The 17,509-nt window shown below is 42.3% G+C and overlaps 1 protein-coding gene across 7 annotated transcripts in view; it reads right to left on the bottom strand.

Moving 5' to 3' along the window:
* The window catches only part of LOC144498965 (uncharacterized), an 80,614-nt gene that overhangs the window by 15,304 nt on the left and 47,801 nt on the right, over positions 1-17,509 (bottom strand). For all 7 annotated transcript variants that reach the window (XM_078220961.1, XM_078220964.1, XM_078220963.1 and 4 more), the window contains 4 exons: positions 16,203-16,312; positions 15,282-15,450; positions 14,393-14,497; positions 17-10,225 (listed from right to left, as the gene is read on the bottom strand). In XM_078220961.1, coding sequence (XP_078077087.1) covers positions 17-10,225; positions 14,393-14,497; positions 15,282-15,450; positions 16,203-16,312 — 10,593 coding nt within the window. The remainder of the gene's footprint in view (positions 1-16; positions 10,226-14,392; positions 14,498-15,281; positions 15,451-16,202; positions 16,313-17,509) is intronic.

The raw sequence follows: 17,509 nt of genomic DNA, 5'->3' as shown, positions 1-17,509 counted from the left end.
ATCTTTGCTCACTCACCAAATCTTTTGGCAACCCAACCGGTTTTTCTTCAGTTCTTCCCTGAACCATTTCAACAGCTTTTTCCGAGATCTTAACCCTGGTCTCTGACTCCGCCAGACCCTCAACTTCAATAAGTTTGTGTTCAAGTTCCTCCAGGTCGCTTCTCTTCACATTGATTTCCTTCTTGAGCTCATCACATTCCAGAGTTTTAAATTCAAGTTTCTGTTGAAGCTCGAGAATTAATTTGGTCTCATTTGCTTCAGGTTTATCCTTTATTGTGTTTGAAGTAGCAGCCCTGAGTTCGGTAACTTGCTCCAAAATTCGCTTGTTCTCTGCTTGCAAGGATTTCACGCTTTCGTTGCTTTTTTCAAAAGAGCTCTGTGCTTCTTTCCATTGTTCCTCAAGGCCGCTTTTTTCATTCTCAAGATTCTTAATTTGCTGCAGTTGCTTTTGCAGCAGCTCCTTCAATTGGTTATCTTTCAAGGACAAGATCTGGTTAAGCTCCTCCCTGTGCTTAATCAATTGTGCTTTCAGCATTGCGTTTTCGGAATTAAGATCATCCATCTGGTTGAGCAGATTTCTGATCTCTTGCTTAAGCTCATTGTTCTCAGCTGCACTTTCCTGAATAATGGCATCTTTCTGACTTAGCATATCAAGATGGCGCTGCTCCAGTTGTGTATATTCTGACAAAATTCGATCTCGGTCGTCTTGGAGGGAGGCCATGGATTTTGTAAACACATCCATTTTGGCAACAACTTTGTCTTTCTCTTCTCTACTTTTGTCCATCTGCACCCGCAATTCTTTGGCTTCATTGGCTGCTTTTTGGCTATCGTGCTGAAGAATATTCAACTGCTTCTCATCATCCTCCATTTGCTTTCTGTATTGTTCCTGCAATTCTGCTACGTACTCCGAAATTTCACCATCTTTTGATGACACGAGTTTCGAGATCTCCATGTCTTTATTGCTGAGCATGAGCTTCAGCTGCTGGGAAATCGCATTCTGCTTCTGTAGGTCAGCATTTAATTTCTCATTTTCAGACTGAAGCTGATGGTTTTCCGATTGTTTTTCCGTCAGGTCCTTTTCCAGCATTTGCTCTGTTACCTTCAACTTGCTCTCAGAGTGGCTCAAGTCAGAAAGCTGTGCGCTTAAGTTAGTATTTTCCTGTGACAATTTGCTGAAGGCTGCCTCTTTTTCTTTCAACAATTCCTCCATCTCCTCTATTTTTTCATTGTGTTTGCAAATAGTCTCTTTCATGTTAGCCATTTCATTCTGATGTTTACTCTCCGCATCTTTACCGCTCACCGTAAGTCCATTTATCGTCTGCTCCATCTTTAAAGTTCTGTATTGGAGTGCCTGGAGGTCAAAAGACTTCAGCTTGATTTCCTCATGAAGTTTTTGCAACATTTCTTCCTTTGCTTGCACTTGGTTTTCCTTATTTTGGATAGTATCTTGGAACCGCGTTTCCCATTTCCTGCTCTCTTCAATGATCCTGTCCCTGTCATCTTGAAGGGAGGACATACATTTTGTGAACGCTGCCAAATTCGCCAAATTGTTATTCAACTCGCCCTGAAGCTTCTTAATCAGCAGATCCCGACCATTTAGTTCAGCCTGCACTTCTAAGAGTTCTGCGACCACTCTGTCCTTGTCGTGTTCCAACAAGTCGAGTTTGTCCTGATAATTGACGATTTCTCTTTGATGAATTGTTTTCTGTTGGTCCAAGATCATAAGGAGTTCCTTCTCTTTGTCAGTTATTTGGGCTTTTGTTTTCTCTTCTTTCTTTTGCAGTTCTTCCGTTAGCCCCAAACACCGCGCACGAACGCCATCAGCTTCATTTCTGGCATCGCGGAGCAAGACTTTATAAGAAACGACTTCTTCTTGAACAAGTCTGACCTGCTCTTCGGAACTGGAGGCTTTCTTAGTTGCAGACTCGAGTTTCTTTCGCATTTCTTCACAGGCAGATTCTGATGTCTTGTTTGCTCGCTCCAAGTCCAAAATGAGCTCCTGGCACTTGATGCAGTCCTTCTGTAATTGATTTATTTCCTGTTGCTTTTCTTTTAACAATTCTTGCAATTCTTTGGTTTCACCCTTGGATCTGGTTTTCCCTCTCTGAGCAGACCGTAGCTTCTCCTCAAACTCTTTGACTAGCTTTATTTCCTGCGTTTCCTTTTCTTTGACCAACTGACATTTCTCTTCTCTGAAGCCGTCTAATTCGTTGATGAGCGAATTATTTTGCACGTGGAGTGTCCTCAATGCTTCTGTGAGCTGATCGATCTTGTCAGCATTGTTAAGTAATTCTGCCTCCAGATACTCTTTCTCGTTTTTGACTTTCTCTGACATTTCTTGAACATTCTCAAGTTCTTCCTGGAGGAGGGATTTGTCATCCTCTAAAATCTTGACTTTTTCATTTAAGTTTACAGTCTCCTGCTGGTAAGCTTTTACTTCATGTTGAAGCTCTATAATTGTAGAATCTTTTTCATGGCACTCCACCTTGTGATGCAACTTCAACTGTTGAAGCTTCTTGGACAGCGATGTTGTTGCTTGCTCCACAATTTGAATCTCTCCAGCCCTGGCGTCCAGAGATTGCACGCCTGAAGACAATGAGTCATTGACTTGGAATTTGGTCTGCAGCTCTTCTAGGATGGATGCAGACATGTTAAGTTCCTTCAGCAAATGCTCTCTCTCACTCTGAGCTTTATCAAACTCTGACTTAAGCTCCTCATAGGATTGCTTTAGTGATCTGTTTTCCTCCAGGAGCTGAGTATACTGAACGGACCACTCACTCGTGTGGCTCTGATTTGCAGCAGAAATGTTTTGCAACTCGACGTTGACTCTTTCAATCTCCCCTTCAAGCTCCTGAACTCGCTGCTGCTTGGATTTTGCCAGCTTTCTCATTTTGTCCTTCATTTTTTCATTTTGATCACTGGCCTCCTCGAGCTGTTTCTCAATATTTTGCCGCTCAGCATCAACTTCACGGAGTCTGAAGGTCACCTCTTGCTTTTCCTTTCTGGTCATTTCAACTATCTGCCTCATCTTATCCATTTCATTCCCAATGTTCTCATAGGACTGCAGAAGAGACTCGTACTCATTCTTCAGCTCATCATGTTTGGCCTTCCACTCTGACAGTTCTGCTGCCTGGGAACTCTTGAATGAATCCAGCTTGTGAGAAAAGTCCTGCTTCTCTTGAGTTACCGTGTCTAATGTATGCTTTAGACTTGCGCATGCAACATTTAAGTCCTGCTTTTCTGCAAATATTTTATCTACTTCAGAAAGAAGCCTCCTCTTCTCTTCATGGTGTGCCGAAGCTGCTCGCTGTAAAAGCTCGAGCTGTTTCTTCATTTCGGCTGTGCTTCTTTCAAGGGTAGAAGTCTTGGAAGTAAGTTCTTCTTTCTCGGATGTTAAAGAATTAACATCCTGCTTCAGAGTTTTATTTTCTTTCAGGGCCTCTTTCCGGGATATTAGCGCTGCTTGCAGTTTTCTCTGAATCAGTTCTTTAGACTTGCTCTCCTCAGGATTATCTGCTGCCCTCTGTTGAACTTCGATGACGGGCAATTTTGTTCTTTCCTTTTCCATTTCGTAAGTTATTGCCCGCTTTTGCAATTGTAATTCCAGTTCCTCTGAGAGCTTCTCTTTCTCAGACAATGTACATTCCAAAGACTTTATGGTGTTATCTCGTTCCTGTAAACTCTCACGCACCTTCTCTAGCTCTGACTGTGCAGACGATACTTGTGTGCGCAGGTTATCTGCATCTGCATTTCCAGACTGGTGAGCCTGCTTCAATTTTGATCTGACTTCGGCATTCTCCTGCTGAAAGGCGGCCAGCTGTGATTGGATTTGATCTTTCTCCCTGTGTAAATCCAACAGTTGTGTTTTCAGAGTCCCCATTTCTTCGACTGAGTTTTCTAGCATGCGAGAATAATTTTCCTTATCCTCAAGTGCCCCTTCCAAAGCAATTTTGAGGTTTGCAGCTTCAGCTTGGACTGACTGCCACTGATTTTGGAGCCAACTGATCTCTGCAGCCTGCTTCTCCCTTTCCTCTTGGTGCTGACATTCCAGGCTGGACAGAGAATGCTTTAGCATTTGGGCCTCTTCCGATGTTTCAGCAATCCTAACTTGCGCACTTCCTAGCTCTGATATTAGTTTTGTTTTATCTTGCTGCAGTTGTTCGTTATCACCTTGAAGGCTTTTCATATCAGCATCCTTAACTGCTAACGTGGAAACCATGCTTGCTAATCTCTTCTCGAGGGTCTGAACTTCATCTTGCTGACCTAAGGCGGCAAACATTTTGCTCTCCTGCTCCTCGAGCTGAACTTTAAGCTGTTCCAACATCTTTTCTTTGTCACCGAGCAAAACATTGACAGAATGCAACTGCTTTTGCAAAGTCCCTATTAACTCTCTGTTGCACTCAAACTCCGTTAGCTTTGTTTGATATGTTTGGTGAAGGGCAGCTAGTTCTTCTTTCACATTTTCTAACTCTTTGGTTTGCACAAGGTACATTTCTGAAAGGTGGCTGTACTCCTCCCTCTGAAGGGACAGCTGCTCTTTGTGATGTTTATCCTTCTCTTGACCCTTTCTGATAGTTTCCTTCCGAGCTAAAAGAGCAGCTTGAAGTTTCTTCTGTAAATGTTCCTTTTCTAGTTTGAGCGCATTTAGCTGGTCGGTGACCTCAGTGATACCAACTCCACCACTTTCCGGAGCTGCAGGTGATTCCGTGTTTGGATGTTCTGTTTTTTTAGATAATGTAATTTTAATTTTCTCAAGATCTGAATTAAGTCGACAGCGTTCCTCTTCTTTTTCTTTTAAAGCAGACTGGAGTTGCGCAATTGAGGAATCTTTCCCTTGAACAGTTTGAAGCAACTCCACAGACAGGGCTTCAAGTTCCATTTCACATTTACTGACATTTTTCTGCCATTGTTCCACAACAGTTTCTTTGTGAGAAAGGGTCTCGCTCAGAGCATTTATATCGGTGTCCTTTTCTACCAGTTGTTGCTTCAGGACTTCCAGGTGTGTCTCAAGCTGTTTCATCTGATTCTGTCCAATTGTCACTTCAGAGCTCAGCTCTTGTGTCCGGCTTTCGAGCATTCTGCAACTGTGCTGCAGTTCTGCGACTTGCTGATCTTTTGCTGTGTCAGCGATGGCTCCTTTCTGCAGCTCTTCAACTTTCTTCATCAAATCCCTTCTAGTTAGTAAGGCAGCTTGAAACTTCTTTTTGAGCAAGTCCCTCTCCTTCGTAAGCGTTTGTGTTTGCGAACGCAACTGTTCGTTTTCGGTAGTCATGTCTTGGCACTGGATTTCTTTGGTACTCAGAAGAATTTCTTGCCGTTCCAGGTGTTTCTTGTGCTCCTCCAGTTCACGTGTAAGCCGGTCTACTTTTTCATCGGAAACACAGTACTGCGCCTTAAGCTTTTCTATTTGATCAGTCAAGTGTTTTTCCTCCTCTGCGGCTTTAACCATTTCCTTTGATATGGATTCCGTAAGCTGCATGGCAGAAGCGTCTTTTTCTCTCAGCTGCTGACTGAGAGAGAACACCAACTCTTGCTGTTGGTTTACTTGCAAGTTCAGTATGTGCGTCGCTTGCTCTTTCTCTTGCAGGGAATCAAAATGCTGAGCACTTTCCTTGACTGCATCCTCCAACTGCTGGGACTTCTTGTTCAGTTCCTCCTCCAGAGTACGGATCCGCTCCTGTGCTGAACTACTTTGTTGGAAACTTTCATCTACATCATGTCGCTTTTCTTTTAGTTCAGCTTGCGACTGCTGCAGCAACACCTGAAGATCAGCCACTTGTCTCTGTAAAGCTTCTAGTTCCAAATGATGGCTTAATTTAGTTTGTTTGAGCTCATGACAGAGTGAAAACTTCTCTTCTTCAGAAGACATTAATCTATCAGCCATGCTGTCTGTGATTTCTGATCTACCCTTTTCACTTGCTGAAAAGCTATTCTGCAAATTTTCAATCTCTTTTTCTTTCTCAGACAAAATTTGCTTCAACTCATCCACTGCGGATTCACTGCTTAAAACCAAAGCTAACATTTCATCCAGTCTGGATTGTTTTTCAACAACTTGCTGACTGAAGTTTGATGCCAGCACTTCTTGTTCTTTCAGGCAACTTGCACTGGTTTGTAATGCAGATGACTGTTCACAAAGTTTCTCTTGCAAATTATCCAGTGTCTTTTGCAAACTGTCTATCTTAACATCTTTCGACTCTGTTTGAGTCTCTAAATTGTTGAGTTTCTCTGTGAGCAGACTTTTTTTCTCAGTTTCCATACCAAACTCCACCAACCATTTCCTTTCTGATTCCATCAGGTTTTGTTCTAATTTTTGAACTTCTAATCTCAGTTTTGCCATTTCCTCGGATTTAAGACTGACCTGCTTTTGAAGACATTCGTTTTCATCCTTCATTTGCTGTGCAACATCAAGCTTCTCCCTAATGTCGCACATTGTTGCAAGCTTCTCTTCAAGCACCTGTGATTCATCAGATTTCTGTTGTAACTGCCTCTGGTATGAAGCGCTCACTTGTTCCTTTTCCACCATCAACATGTTAACCCGCTGGTCCAACTGCGAATTTCCATTTTTAAGTTGACCACATTGCTGATGAAGATTTTCAATCAGCGCAGCCTTTTCTTGATAGTCTTGAGCTGATTTTTCGCTCAAAGTCTTCAGCTCTAACTCAAGTTTTTCAATGTGCTGCGTCTGATCCAAATATTTCTTCTGAAGGATTAGTTCAGCTTGCTTTGAATCCTGATTAACCATCGCAAGTCGTTCTACCGCTTCCTTGTATTGGATTTTTTGTGCTTCTAGAGCTGCAATCTGGCTATCCACATTCCTCTGATTAATAGCAAACGTCTCGTCTTTTTGCTGCAAAGCGTTCCCATAGTCAGTTAATGATATCTGACTCTTCTGCAGTTCCTCTTTCAGTGACTTAACCTCGGCCATCAAAGCATTTGCATTACTCTCTGTAACTTGAACACGGGCATCCTTTTCACCAAGTACTTTCTGAAGTCCTGCTATTTCTTCCTCCTTTGCACGAAGCTCTGCATTAAGTTCTCTGAACTGTTCAGACTGCGCAGCGTACCTTTCCTGCAGGTGGCTAAAAGCGGTTTCTTTATCCTGCAGCGACTCCTCAAGTCGCTTCGAGTCTGAAAGCACGTCCTGCACTTTACTCTGGAGCTGAGAAATCTGCTCGGTGCTCTCACTGAATTGCGATTTCAGCAGCTCGCTCTCGCTCGCTTTGTCTTGCCATTTCCTGACAAGTTTCCTCTGCTCTATAATTGAAGCCTCCTTTTGAACAAGAACCTCTTTCAGTTGGCTTAACTCTGAATTCTGTTGGCTTATTTGACTATTAAGTTGTGAAAATACATGTTCAAGATTAATAAACTTTTCATTAAGTGTAGCATATTCAGCTTCCTTCGCCTGTATCTTTAGCATCAACTCTTCATTGCAAGTTGTGGTACTCTCCTTGATCTGCAACAGGGCCAGTTCCTTTTCTTGAATAACACCCTTCAGCTGATTAGCTTCAGAGATGGCAGCAGCCAGTTGCGCTCTAAGCTGTGAAACAGAATCCTCGGTTTCAGAAAATGCTGTCTTGACTTTGACACACTCTTCGACTTTACAGGCCAGCAGCATGTCTCTTTCCTCGATGGCGCGCTTTAGTTCATGAGTTTTAAAAGTCATGTCCTGGATTTGGTTTTCAAGTTTCAAAATGGTTCCCAAATGTTCTATACATTGCAATTCCAGTGCCCCGTGCTCTGCAGCCTTTTTCTGAAGCTCTCCGAGTTCACCGGTCTGCTGTTGAAGGGTGGTCTCTTTCTCCTGCAGCGTCTGCTTAAGCTGAGTGGCTTCGCACATCATAACTTGGACCTGAGCTTGCAACTGTGAGATTATCTGCACGTATTGACTCAACTGTCCTTCCCCTTGCAACAGTTTGGCCTGCTGCTGAGGCAGCAACATTGACTGCTGATTGGGTGAGAGTCGTTTCCCTTCAAGCTGCAGTGTAAAGGTCTCAGTAGCAACATTTAAGGTGCTGGCGCCTTCATTAGAGGAGGTTATCATCCCCACCTTTTGTGACAGCAAGCACTGAAGGGCTGTAATCTCATCTGTTTTACTGTGTAGCGCAGTGTTCAGTTCCTCAAGTTCCTCTTTGAATTTGCGATTTTCAGTGCTGAGAATTTGTGCTTGATCCTGTGCAAGGGCAGCCACAGACTCACAGTCACTGACCTTTTCCTGCAGCTGATGATGCTCAGCAGTCCACTTACTTACAGATAGTTGCAGCTCCTTATTTTCACTCTGAAGCCTTTCCTTGTCAATATGCAGTGCTTCCGTTTGCTTCTGCAATGACACGATCGTATCAGCTTTCTGATCAAGCTGTCCCTGCAGGTCACGGCTTTCACTGGACTGAGTGTTTATGAGAGATTCTTTATCATCCAACCATTGCCTGAGTTCTTTCTTCTCTTCTGTCAATGCTTGTACTTGACTCTCTAAGCTTTCAGCTGTAAGCTGGTGCTGACTTCGTACTTGCTGCAGGTCATCGCATTCAGCCAACCTTTCTTTCAAAGCCGCATCCTTGACCCCAAGTTCAATATTGAGTGCCTGAACCTGATCTTGTAGCAGCAACAATCTCTCTTGCCCCTCACAAAGCTGGTTTTGGAGTGAGCTGCATTCAGCACTTTTACTGCTCAAAGCTTCCTCCTTTTTAGTGTTTAAAAGCCTAAGTTCTTCAAGCTGCATTGTCAAAGACTGCAGTTGCCCTCGAATCTGCTCAGTCGTTCTTTGATGCTCCAGGATTTGGTCTTTCAGAAAGTTACACTCATTCATCTTTTCATGTAACTGCTCTCCCACTGTTACTTCCTTCTGCTCCAAAGCTTTTAGAAGGTCCAGCTTTGGGATGAATGCTTCTTTTTCTTTTTGAAGCTGTGAGATCGTGCTGGTGTACTGTAAAATCTGTTCTTCTTTGGAAACCATTTCATTTTCTAACTGTTGCACGACATCATCTTTCTTTGAAAGCTCATCTCCTTTATCCTTCAGGACCTTGTTGAGATTTTCATTTTCAATGGACATCTCTTTCACCTGGCGCTCCAAATTGGACTGGATCTCCATTGTATTAGCAATTTTTTCATTTGACTCAGACAGAAGCTTGGATTGCTCTGAAAGGCTCTGAACTTGATCTTTCACCATTGCCTGCAGTTGCGCATTTGCTTCATCAACCGTTTTCGTTTGCATTTGTAAGTCAGCAACTAGTCTGCTCCCCTCATCCACCTGCCTTTTTAAATCTTGCCTTTCAGTTTCTTTCGCCTGTACTTCTTGCACTAGTCGAGAATTAGTTTGTTCGATACTCTGAAGCCTTTGCTCCAAAGAGTCAACAGTGTCCAGCTTCTCCTGCAGTCCCCTGTCAGCTTCTTCTCGATGTTCGGCAAGTTGCTTGGTTAACTTCGACAGCTCCCCCTCTTTAACAACGGTCTCAGCTATCAGGTTGTTGCACTGATTTTTCAAGGTTTTCAACTCATTCTCCAAACATTGCTCTTTCTCCTCCTTCTCTCGGAGTGAGCTGTCAAGCCTTCCTTTTGCTGAGCTGATTTCAGTCAACTGAGCCTTGAGTTTTTCAATTTCTTGCCGGCTGGCAGCATTAGTTTCTTGAAGCTGTTGAGTGGTTACGGCAACCTTATTTTCAAGCGAGGATATCTGAGTTTGGCATTCCACAAGATGAACTCTGTTTGATGTATTCTCCTGCAATTCTGAACGTAGGCTTTGAATGATGTTGTTATTTTCTCCAATCTGCTTCATTAGAGCTGCAACTTCTTCCCCCTTAGCTTCACTTTCACCCCGAGCATGATTGAGCTCAGACTCCACCTTAGAAAGTTGATCAACAAGTGTAGAGATGCTGTTATTCATGGTCTGCTCATCAACAGATTGAGTCTTCTTTAGTAACGTGACCTCCATTTCAACCTTTGCTAAGGCTGCTTGCAGTTCTCCAGCCTCCTGCTCCTTGGATCTATTCTGCATTTTCAATGCTTCATTCTGCTCTGAATATTCCTCCACACTCTTAGAGAGGACAGTCAGCCTGTACTCCTTCTCCACAATTGTCTCCTTAAGCGTGTCAATCTCTCTTTCACAACTTTGCAAATCATCAATCAGTCGGGCTCGTTCTTCCAAGTGGCTCAAATTAAGCCGTTCGAGCTCATCATTTGTCTGCTCGAGTTCCTGGTGTAGAGCTTCCATTGCGATATCCTGTTTCTGCACCTGAATATCACAAAAGAAGATGTTTACGTGACAGTACAAACACAAGTCGGTTTGGTAGTGTGTACTTATTACAACAATCTGAATTGCAAAAACAGATTTGATTTTGCACAAATTACACAACTCAGTCACACATTCTCAAAGCACTTAAAAAGAAAGCCAAACTAAATCAGTGGAAGGTCTCCCTCTAATCAAAAATTAAAACTGGGAATATCAAAAATGAGGTAAACTAATTTGTCCTGTCAAACCTCATCGCTCTAAACCTCTATTCTCATGAGTGCAACATTCAATCTCTATTTGAACATCTCTAACTACTATCTCATCTAATAGTTTGTTCTAAACATTCATCACACTTGGTGTTCATTTTTTATTCTTTCACAGGATTTCTCCTGGTAAAGCCAATTTATTGCCCATCCCCAATTGCCCTCGAGGAAGGTGGTGGTGAGCTGCCTCCTTGAGTCGCCACAGTTCACGTGGTGTAGGTATACCCATGCTGCTGTTAGGAGGGGAGTACAGGATTTTGGCCCAGTGACAGTGAAGAAACAGCGATATATTTCCAAGTTAGGATGGTGTATAGCTTGGAGGGGAGCTTGCAGGTGGTGGTGTTCCCATGTATCTGCTGCCCTTATCTTTCTAGGTACCAAAGGTCACCGGCTTGCAAGGTACTGTTAAAGGAGTCTTGGCAAGTTGGTGCAGTGCATCTTGTAAATGGTGCACACCGCTGCCACTGCGCATCAGTGGTGGTGGATGGGGTGCCAATCAAGCAGGATGCTTTGCTTCGGATGGTGATGAGCTTCTTACTGCTCTCATCCAGGCAAGTGAAGGGTATCACACTCCTAACCTGAGTCTTATAGATGCTGGACAGGCTTTGTGGAGTTAGGAGACGAGTTATATGTCGCAGAATTCTCAGCCTCTGACCTGCTCTTGTATTTATATGGCTGATCCAGTTCAGTTTTTGGTCAGTGGTAACACCCAGGGTGTTGATAGAGGGAGATTGAGTGACAGTTAGGCCATTAAATATCAAGGGGAGATGCTTAGATTCTGTCTTGTTGGAGCTGGTCATTGCCTGGCATGAATATTACTTGCCACTTATCAGCCCAAGTCTGAATGTTGTCCAGGTTTTGTTGCATATGGGTTTGGACTGCTTCAGTATTCAGGGAAACACAAATGATGCAGAACATTGTGCTATCATCAATGAACATCTGAACTTCTGATGGAAGGAAGGTCATTGGTGAAACAGCTGAAGATAGTTGGGCCTGGGACACTACATTGAGGAACTCCTGCAGCAATGTCCCAGGACTGAGATGAGTGACTGCCAACAACCACAACCAGTAGAGAGCTTTCCCCCAATCAATTCCCATTGACTTCAGTTTTGCTAGGGATTCTTGATGCCACACAGTCAAATGCTGCCTTGATGTTAAGAGCATCACTTGAACCTCTTTTATCCCTGTTTGAACTAAGGTTGTAATGAGGTCAGGAACAGGATGGCCCTGGCGGAAGCTAAACTGAGCGTTAGTGTGCAAGTTATTGCTGATTAAATGCCACATGATAGCGCTGTCGACAACACCTTACATCATGTTGCTGATGATCAAGTAGACTAATAGTGTGGAATGGGCTGGGGTGGATTTATCTGGCTCTTTGTGGACAAGACACACCTGGGTAATTTTCTGCATTGTTGGGGAGATGTCAGTGTTGTAGTTGTACTGGAACAGCTTGGTTAGGATGTCGCCAGTTCTGGAGCACAAGTACTATTGTTGGAATGTTGTCATAGTCCATATCCTTTTTGGGATCTATGTCTTTAATTATTTCTTGATATCACATGGACTGAATCAAATTGGGTGAAGACTGGCATCTGTGATGGTGGGGACCAGGAGAAGGCGGAGATACATCAACCACTAGGCATCTATGGCTGAAGATGGTTGCAAATACTTCAATCTTGTCTTTTGCACTGATGTGCTGGGATCCCCCATCATTGAGGAAGGGGATATCTGTGGAGTTCCCTCCTTTAGTTACTTGTTTAATTGTCCGCCACCATTCAAAACTGGATGCGGCAGGACTGCAGAACTTAGATCTGATTTAATTGTTGTGGGATCACTTAATTCTGCTTATCCATGCTGCTTAGTTCTTTGGCATGCAAGTAATCAGGTTTCAGCGTCACGAGGTTGGCATCTCATTTTTTGGAGTGTTTGAACAATGGTTGATCGCCTGGTTTGGTGGTAATGGTAGATTGGGGGATATGCCAGGCTATGAGGTTTTAGATTGTGGTTGAATACAATTCTGTTGCTGCTGTTGGTCCACAGCGCTTCATAAACATCCAATTTTGAGTTACATAATCTATCCAAAATCTATCGCATTTAGCATGGTGGTGGTGTCACAAAACATGATAGAGGGTATGGTCAACTTGACGACTGGACTTCATCTCTCCAGGACTGGGCGGTGGTCACTCCCACCAATACTCTCATGGATAGATGCATCTGCAACGGGTAGATAGGTGAGGACACATAGGGGGCACAGAAACCCCTGGGATTTTGAAGACTATTAAAACAAAGTAGACTAATTTAAAATAGGAATCAGTGTGCCTTATATATTCCATAAGGAATCACAAAGTGTCTCAAATATCATGCGAAGGTATTGTCTGCATAGACATATATATTGGTAGAGAATTTTGAATAAATATTGTAGATTTAAAATATATTTTCAAATATCTTGTAAGCTTTGGCCAAGATGCAGCCTGCCTCAAAGTATAATGGGAAACCAGCAGAACCAGACAGGCCACATTCTTTGGAAACAATAAGGTATAGAATATATTCTCTATTATCAGTAGGAGACTCTGCAGCTGCAAGCTACCAAGGTTTTAAAATGAATAGAGGCATTTAGCTTGTGGTTGTAGCGAACAGAAGTATTCAGCTTCTACTGATAAAGGGTAGCTAACAGACAAAGGAAAATGACTCCCTCTCCGTTCCAATGGTTTGCAGGGTGATCCTTGAACCTACCGGATTTGCGCAAGTAAGGTTGCTAGGCAATGGGGAGGGGGGTGGGGGTCCCTTCCGGGTCCGTTTGACCAATGAATTCCCAATTCTGCTAGAAGGTAGAATGCTATTGGCCAAGGTAAATAATGTGTATTAATGTAATTGGGTCATCCAGTTTGGATGACAGGTTGGGCAGGAGAAACAAACCTTTGAAAAAATATATCTGTTTTACACGTGTACTGTAACGTCAGAGAGAAGTTGGAATCTTCCAGCTCTCTCTCTCTCAATTGGTCAATAAAGAACATCTTTAACTGTATACTGTCTTTCGCGAGTCTTTGTATTAGCTGAGTTCTGCTCAATACATGGCACCAGAGAGAAGTCCCCAGGAAAATCCCCTAACAGCCTTCTTGATAGTTCACTCACCACCTGCTGCAGACCCAATCTAGCAGTTATACCCTTTAGGACTCCACCACCTCAGGTGGGTCTGTCCTGTTGGTGGGAGATGGGACAGGAAATACCCATGGACGATGGTGGTGGTGTCTGGAACATTGTCTAAAGATATAATTCTGTGAGTATGACTTTTTCAGGTTGTTGCTCGTCTTATCTGTGGGACAGCTCTCCTGATTTTGACACAAGCCCTCAGATAGTACAGGGTTGGCAGAACTGAGCTTGCCATTGTCATGTAAAGGAAACATTTTTTTAGTGAGTTTTAATACAACATACCACATTCACGAGTCCTGATTTTCACCTAATCTTTCTTGAATATTCATTCATTAAAGATGGAGTCTCATCTTTCTTTAAAAGTTTAAGAAGAACTACAATTTCTACAAATATATTTTAAACTTGTCCAATTCTTTTGATTTTATTAAAACAAATTAAAGTGGCTTGTAATCATAACACTAGCAATGTGTTGTGCAGATTGGATCATGTTAAAGGAATTGATAGTCACCAATTGCTACCTAAATACGATGAAGAAAAACACTGCATAGTTAAATGGAAACTATATAGCCATCCACCATGATACACCAACACATACTGAATCTTACAAAACAGAAGGCGGTCATTTGGCCCAACTTAACTGTACTGACAATTTTGGAACAGTTATGTAATTAGTGTCACATTCCACCCCACCCCGCTGCACTTTTCCCACCTTTTAAATATTAGCAATTTGGATGGTTATATATTTTAGAAAAAGACATACCTTTTCCTTGTTTGAAGAAAGTTTCTCGGTGAGGTCCAGTACTGTATTTTTCAGGTCAGCACATTCTACTTCATAAGCAGTGCATTTCACGGTAGCTTTTCCGAGCTAGTAGAGAGAGAACAATGCATTCCTAAATATTTTCACCTTTAGCATAGTATGCAAGTAAAAACAATAAGCGCTATTAAAAAGAAATTTTGTTCGCCTTCAGGTACAAAAAAAAAGAATGATTTTGGGATTTCTCCTGCTGTAGACAAAGTAAAAGGAAGCCCCACAGTTTGTGAGAAAGAGCCTGCTACAGAAGGGACTAAAGGAAAATCAGACTTGAAAATAAAACAAACGGTACAAGGTATGGGGAGTGAAACCTATACTGGTCATTTACTTATCAATGAATTGAGCTGGGTATCAGATTCAGGAGTGAGGCAAATTTTGGTTACAATTAAAGTACTTAATGGAAAATGGATATGGAATTTGTTCAAATAAGCAAACCAATTAAATTATTTTTTGCACAGAGAGTCTTAACTGATTAAACATACAATTCTACCACGAGGCTATGAAAGTACAGAGGAATAAGGGCAATCAAAGGAATCACACTACAGAAGGTAATTCTGGGGTGTGACTTTCAATTATACAGCACATCTCCCATTCGAGAATGTTCCAGAGCATTTAAGTTTGTGAGAGAGGACACTGATCACAGAAAAGAAGAATGGATTGAAGGCACAATCCAAGCCCACTCCAGGATCAAACAGAAGATCTTATTATCTTTTTACAATGTAAGCAGTTCGCCAATTGAAAGACGAACACATATTTATGCTTCGAAAGGCTTCCATTCCTCAAACCAGGTTTTGCTTTGTAATCATACAGCAGAATATGGCCATGTTCGGATACTTACATTTTCCTCAGTATGCAAGAGCTTTTCTGTAAGATCTCGGTTGACTATTCCCTGGACCTTCAGGGATTCTTTTAATTTATCCATTTCTGGCAGTTTTTCTGAGGCTTCTGCCAACATTTGCTCCTTTTCCATGAGTGAATGTTCCAGGAAGTCTCTCTTGTCACTGATTCTATATTGTCAATATAAAATAATAAGAGACCATTCAGTCCATCGAGACTGCATTGACTCTCCAAAACAGCTTCTTACTCTCCCCCACCACCCTGCTCCATCATCATAACCCCATGCATTTAGCATGGCTAATCCACCTAACCTACGCATCTTTGGACTGTGGGAGAAAACCGGAGCACCTGGAGGAAATCCAAGCAGACACGGGGAGAACATGCGAACTCCACACAGACACCCAAGACAATGAAAAGCAGTGATTGTTCCCCTTCCAGCAGAGAAGGTGAAGGAGACATTGTTCAAAATTATGTGGGACTTTAGTTGAGGAAGAGAAACTCCTTCTACCGACAAGTAGGTTGGTAACTGGAGGACACGGTTTTAAGATAATTAGCAATAAAAAGGAAACAAAGAAAACAAATACTCACTGGTTCAGCATTTGCAACACCTTTGTATGAGCACACCCATTTTAAAAGGCCTTTGTTCCAAACTTGGCCAATCTGAGGCCTGACATGAGGACTGAATAACCTGTCATAGGGCAAAATAAAATGACCTTTCCCATGGTCTTTATTCAAGCAGGAGACCTACTTGCAGCAACTTGACACCAGAACCAACGACTGGAATTGACTCCTCACAGGGTGAGCTGGATGCCTATGGCTAACACGCACAACTGAGTCAAAACAATGTCAACCTCTGGAAATTTAACTCTTAACAACTCCTGCATTCCACATCAACCGAAAATACAGAGGTTGATGTTCTTACCCTTTCAATTGCTCATTCAGACTGGAAATCAGGTGCTGGTGTTGTTCAGAATCTCGGTTATGCTGGCTTCGCACAAGGGACAGTTGATTTTGTAAGCGTTCGCATTCATTCTGCAACAGGAAAGAAGTTTTTAGCGGACCTGCAGGCAACATTCTGCGTTTCTCATGCCTTCTTCGATGTACAGTAATAGTTTCAGAATTTAATTTTCCACTTTAGTTTTTGTTTCTCCAAAGTAAAATGTGAGATTACAAAACAGAATCAAATATTTTCAAAGGTTATTAATTTGTATGGCATCAGCTCATTTGAAATTACTCAGTCTCATTATTAAAGTTTAGTGTAATTTACTGCATCATTTTTCAACGCTGCAAAATATATAACTGCATATTTTAAAAGATAAAACACAGACACAATAACAACATATATAGACAGTCACATCCTCAATTTTTATAAAGTCCACTCCTCTGCATCTATGGCTTTCTCATATATGGTTTGTGTCATGGTGGATATTTAGAGGCACTCTTGTTCTTCTATGTCCCTTGACATTCCTCGAGTGTAACAGGTTTTCTGGAGGAAGGAGTAACAATCCTATTCTCTACTAAACAATGCATATCGAGGGGTGAACCCGTGATTCTAGCATTCATCAGCAGTGCACCTCAGGCACCCCGATTGTTCATTCATTGATTAATTTTCTAAAATGCACCGGGAGCAAGTATTGCTTCCTGTTGGAAGCTCCCAACTGCAAAACCACCCGTTCTGTTGCTGTGTTCGGACCACCACAAACAGATGCTTCCTCGACTGTCTGAGGAGTTCACATACAGGATTATGGGACACAGGTCATCTTCACCTTGAAAAAGGTGAAAGCATGAAAAGAGACTGGAATTTAATGGAAGCTTATTATATTTATTTAAGATGCATGAAATATTAGGACGGTACTGACAATGCCTGGCATTGCACAGAGATTCATCCACTGATCGGGAAGGTCAACGTAACTCCCTTCCCTGTAAGGATGAAGAATTCCAGCACCATTGCATGACTGAATGTTTGTTCTTGTGGAAGGATGAATGCCTTCTAAACAACACTGTCTGTACCAAGATGGTCATTTCACCAGACCAGAAATTTGTTACCACAAAAGAAGTTGGCTAGTTCACAGCCAGCTATTTCGCTTTTAGCTGCAAACAAAAATCAAAGTTTCACTGTTAGAATAGCAAGGCTGGACCACTACTTAGGTCAGCTGCTCAACCACTTTTTATCTCTTTCTTCCCAATTTCTTTGGCACTCACGAAGGTCATGAACGTAGTATCGTAACT

Source organism: Mustelus asterias, chromosome 9 (genome assembly GCF_964213995.1).
Source record: "Mustelus asterias chromosome 9, sMusAst1.hap1.1, whole genome shotgun sequence".
Taxonomy (NCBI): domain Eukaryota; kingdom Metazoa; phylum Chordata; class Chondrichthyes; order Carcharhiniformes; family Triakidae; genus Mustelus; species Mustelus asterias.
This window is presented reverse-complemented; position numbering and strand designations above follow the sequence as displayed.